General features: G+C 45.1%; 1 protein-coding gene across 1 annotated transcript in view; it reads left to right on the plus strand.

Moving 5' to 3' along the window:
• phc2b (polyhomeotic homolog 2b) overlaps positions 1-5,000 on the plus strand; it is a gene marked incomplete at its 3' end in the record, with an annotated part of 56,237 nt that overhangs the window by 22,436 nt on the left and 28,801 nt on the right. Inside the window, exon 2 of the mRNA XM_080846735.1 lies at positions 2,393-2,747. Within this exon, the coding sequence (XP_080702861.1) occupies positions 2,454-2,747 (294 nt within the window). The 5' untranslated portion in view covers positions 2,393-2,453. The remainder of the gene's footprint in view (positions 1-2,392; positions 2,748-5,000) is intronic.

The raw sequence follows: 5,000 nt of genomic DNA on the forward strand, positions 1-5,000 counted from the left end.
GTGTGTGAGCTGTATGTATAAGGTGTGTTTATGAGCTGTGTTTATGAGCTGTGTGTATGAGCTGTGTTTATGAGCTGTGTGTATGAGGTGTGCGTTTGAGCTGTGTGTGTGAGCTGTTTTTGAGCAGTGTCTCTCGGTAAAGATTACGTAAAGGAAAGGATCAGCTAGTGTTTATGATATATATTATTAGATGTTAATGTCTGCTGATTTAGAATGTAACCCTGAACTATGATCTGTGTCTATAAGCACTATCTCTGAACTATGAGCTGTGTCTATAAGCACTGTCTCTGAACTATAAGCAGTATCTCTGAACTATGATCTGTGTCTATAAGCACTGTCTCTGAACTATGAGCTGTGTCTATAAGCACTGCCTCTGAACTATAAGCAGTATCTCTGAACTATGAGCTGTGTCTATAAGCACTGTCTCTGAACTATAAGCAGTATCTCTGAACTATGAGCTGTGTCTATAAGCACTGTCTCTGAACTATAAGCAGTATCTCTGAACTATGAGCTGTGTCTATAAGCACTGTCTCTGAACTATGATCTGTGTCTATAAGCACTGTTTTTGAACTATGAGCTGTGTCTCTGAACTATGATCTGTGTCTATAAGCACTCTCTCTGAACTATGATCTGTGTCTATAAGCACTCTCTCTGAACTATGATCTGTGTCTATAAGCACTGTCTCAGGAAAGCTGTGTCTGTAATGTGTATCTCTGGAGGAAAGGGAGAGGGGAAACGCTGGCTCGTGTTTATGCTAACTTTCTCCTCAGCACTGAGTCCCTCTGCCAGCCTCTGACAAACAGAACATGTGCACTTCCTTAACTGTCATTGTTCATTGTTTGGTGTGTGTGCGTGTGTGTATGTGTATGTGTGTGTGTGTATGTGCGTGTGTGTGTGGGTGCGTGTGTGTGTGTCTGTCTGTGTGTGTGTGTGTGAGTGTGTGTGTGTGTGTGTGTGTGTGTGTGTGTGTGTGTGTGTGTGTGTGTGTGTGTGTGTGTGTGAGGGAGAGAAACAGAGAGAGAGAGAGAAATTGACAGAGGATGTGTGTGTGTGTGTGTGTGTGTGTGTGTGTGTGTGTGTGTGTGTGTTTGTGTGTGTCTGTGAGAGAGTTAGAGAGAGAGAGAGAGAGTGAGAGATAGAGAGAGAGAGAGCGAGAGTGAGAGATAGCGAGAGAGAGAGAGAGTGAGAGTGAGAGAGAGAGAGAAAGAGAGAGAGGGTGGTGTAAGAGGAGTAACATAGTAACACATTGACAGTGGAGCACCTCAGCTTTCACATGGTCCTTATTACGGCGTTCTTTTCCATGCAACTCGAGCTCAACTCACTCTCTCTGTGTCTCTGGAATGAGCAGTATGTCATCGGGTGCCTCCACAACCATAATCCTAAAATCCTCATTCACTAATGTCTTTAGTGGTTGCAATAATACACAGTGTGTGGAAAACCAACACCAGAGCTCACGACTGCTGTGGAGCAAACCTCCGGCCGTGGACTTAGGGTCAGAGGTGACAGTTTTGGATTGATTAAAGAGTGTTTTCTGAGGAGAGTTTGGGTCGTGATTTTGTGCTGGTTAAATAAAGCTTTCTGTGAGAGGTAGAGGTAATGTGGCTCATACGTGTGTGAAACGACATTCTTTCGTCCTGCCCACCCTTGAGGGTTTATCAGTGGCTGATTAAAAAAAGAAGTGCTCGCCACATCAAAAGCATCCCCCAAGGCGCTACTTAACCCTAACCCTAACCCTAACCCTCACCTAGACCTGAACTCTACTTCTCTGCACCTCTCTTCTCACCTATTCCCCATTTACCAATTCTCATTTCTTCTCTTTTTTCTCTTCTCTTCTCCTGTCCTAACTTTTTCTCTTCTTCTTTTTACTCTTCTCTTTTAATCTTTTTTTTTTCACATCGCTTCTCCTCTCTTCCTCCCTTACTTGACTCCTTGACCTCAGCAGAGAGAGAGCATGCCACACACAGGTTCACACGGGTTCATTTATCATTGAGCAAAGACAGGTAGTGTGTGTTGCCTGTACAGCTGGTGTCTTATGATAATAGCATGTGATAAATAATTAAATGCTAATGTTCTCACATTTCATCCCCCTCTCTTCTCTCTTCCTCCTCCTCCCCTCTCCTCTCTTTTTTTCTCCCCTTATCCCCTCTTTATTCCTCTCTTCTCCTGCCTCTTTTCCCTTCTCCTACCCACTTCCCCTCTTTATTCCTCTCTTCTCCTGCCTCCTCTATTCTCTCTTCCTCCCCTCCCCTCTCCTCTCTTTTTTTCTCCCCTTATCCCCTCTCTTCTCCTGCCTCCTCTTTTCTCTTTTCCCTTCTCCTCTCCTCCCCACTTCCCCTCTTTCTTCTCTTCTCCTCTCCACTCTTCCCCTCTATCCTCCTCCCGTCTTTTGCAGTGTGCGGAGGGTTTGCCCCAGGGGTAGCCGTGGGTCAAAGGTGAGACGGCGGGACAGCGGCATGGAGGGGGATCAGGGTGCTGCAACCTCCAACTCCACCATGATGACCAACAACAACAACAACAACATCAACAATAACAACAGCAGCAGCAGCGGCAGCAACAGTAACGGTGCAACCAGCTCGTCCAGCACAAGCACCACTATAACCTCTACTGCCAACAGCGGTGCCAACGTCAGTGCCAATGGAGGTGCCGGCGGCAGCACGACCAGCAGCAGCGGCAGCAGTGGGCCAGGCAGACACACTCTCCCACAGATCTCTGTTTACAGTAGCCTTCCTGACAGACAGACGGTCCAGGTAAACATGTGGCTGAATGGAGCATTACACCGCACGACACCACACTGTGGAGTACCTCAGTCTGTAGGCTACCACGCTATAACACACTGTGTGTACCTCAGTCTGTAGGCTACCACGCTATAACACACTGTGGAGTACCTCAGTCTGTAGGCTACCACGCTATAACACACTGTGGAGTACCTCAGTCTGTAGGCTACCACACTATAACACATTGTACCAGACGGTTGGCATCACCTTACGCCTGACACAAAGCTGACAGACAGATGATCCATGTAAACTTGGCTGAACGGACCATTCCACCAAACTCCACCACGTTTATGCCGTACCGCACCATAGCAGGCCGCGCCACACCACTAGTTTCAAGGCACACCAGACACACAGATGACAGGCAAAAGAGACGGTTCCAGAACACGTGTGGCTGAGCACATTACTGCTAACTGAACCACGGTGCACTTTTACACGGTGTGCAATACCATACCGCAACACACCATACCAGATAAGGAGCTGCGAGGCAGACAATCCATGTAATTATGTGGCATAACACACACCGCACTAGACACAGATCTGTCTGCGAAAAAGCTTTAAGGGCAGTCTGGGAAAAGGTGTATAGACAAATTACAGAGAAACCATAAATCCAGTGTGCAGCACAACATGTTCAGTGTGTTGCCGTGTGCATTGCATTGCTTGGTGCATTGCTTGAAGCAGGTGCTAGGTGCTAATGCTAGGTGCTAATGCTAAAGCAATAACAATTATATAATGAAGTGCTCCCTGATGATGAATGGCCATTGCCAAAATAAAAATCACACTCTTTGCAAGGTTTATTTGCTAGGGTGTCATTTAAAATACCCTGTTCCCAATTACCGTAATAGGCATGACTAATGCAATACTGCCACCCTCTGGTTTGTTGATATGGTGTGCAGACCTTAAATGGCCCCACTGGTTAGATTTCATTAAAATGCATGGCAGTACTCATTTAAATGCACTGTGGTGAAACTGTTCGAAGGTGCGCTGGCAGTTATTGATGACTCATATCCTTGTTGCCATGGCGCTTATGACTGGTCATTAATCTCCTCTAACAAAAACACTTCACCCTTGACCTGAGCTAAATGCTCAGATAAAAAAATAAAAAAACTCTCTCACTACATATACCAATAGACATTACAGAAGCTCACTATGGCTTGCATATTGACTATTTAGAGTGAGAAAAAATATTGAATAAATATACGATTTATATAGGAGGCAGTTCATTCATTAACAGATGCATACACATTTTCAGATTGTCATTTGAGTTTAATGACTTCATTGTAGCGATGGTAATGATAGAGTATTATGATGATAATGCTAACAGAGGGTCGGTTTTACCACAAAATCAGAGTTCATTGGTGTTTGACAATGTTGACAGACATTATAGCACACATAAGCTCTGAATGGAGGTGTTAGCCAGTGTCTTCCCCCATTGAGGACTGGGTCAATCTCACTTCACTGAAACCTAAGGCCCGGGTCATGCCTCCTGTCTCAGTTGCCTGGCAACCATGAAGAGGCTGTCAGTCAAACCAACATAATGGGACAAATAGGGAGGAGTTAAAGATAATAGTGGTGTGTCATTGGCTAAGAGAGATGATGGACCCCCCCTTGTCCACCACCTGCAATAGATGTCCTTGGCTCAGCCTGCTTCCTCTAGTCTAATGAAACAGAGGTGATGCGAAAAAATCAAAGAAGGCTGTATCTTGTGTCCTGGACTAAAATATCAGATACTATAGGCTAGTAAGAAGGACCAGTCTATCTAAGCTAGCTGGAAGATCTGACCCGTTTTGAGGTCTTTATACGCCAAAGGGTCCTTTTTGGTGGGCAGATTGAATTCTGGTATGTAAAGCTATTATATTAAAAATTATAATTGTGCTTATTGAGGTGTGTAATTGTTTTCGAATCCCTGTTACCCATCTTTGCTAATAGGAATCATCCAAAGTCAAATCTCATCACTGATGTCTGAAAAGTAAGACACTGCTCAAAATAGCCACACAATGTGGGAACAGAAGGGAATCTGCCCTTGATAGCGTCTCTGACACTGTGCACAGTGCGTATCCCATCACAGCACCCAGAGTAGTGTATGCATGGGGATACATGGCAGTGAATGGGAGTTTGTTTTCATAACAATTGTTGCAGTTTACAGTGCAGACACCATACTGCTAGCACATATCCGCTGTTCCTCTTATGACAGGCAGGGGGCGCCTTCACATCAGCATTTTCACAGCA

Source organism: Sprattus sprattus (genome assembly GCF_963457725.1).
Source record: "Sprattus sprattus genome assembly, chromosome: 10".
NCBI lineage: Eukaryota > Metazoa > Chordata > Actinopteri > Clupeiformes > Clupeidae > Sprattus > Sprattus sprattus.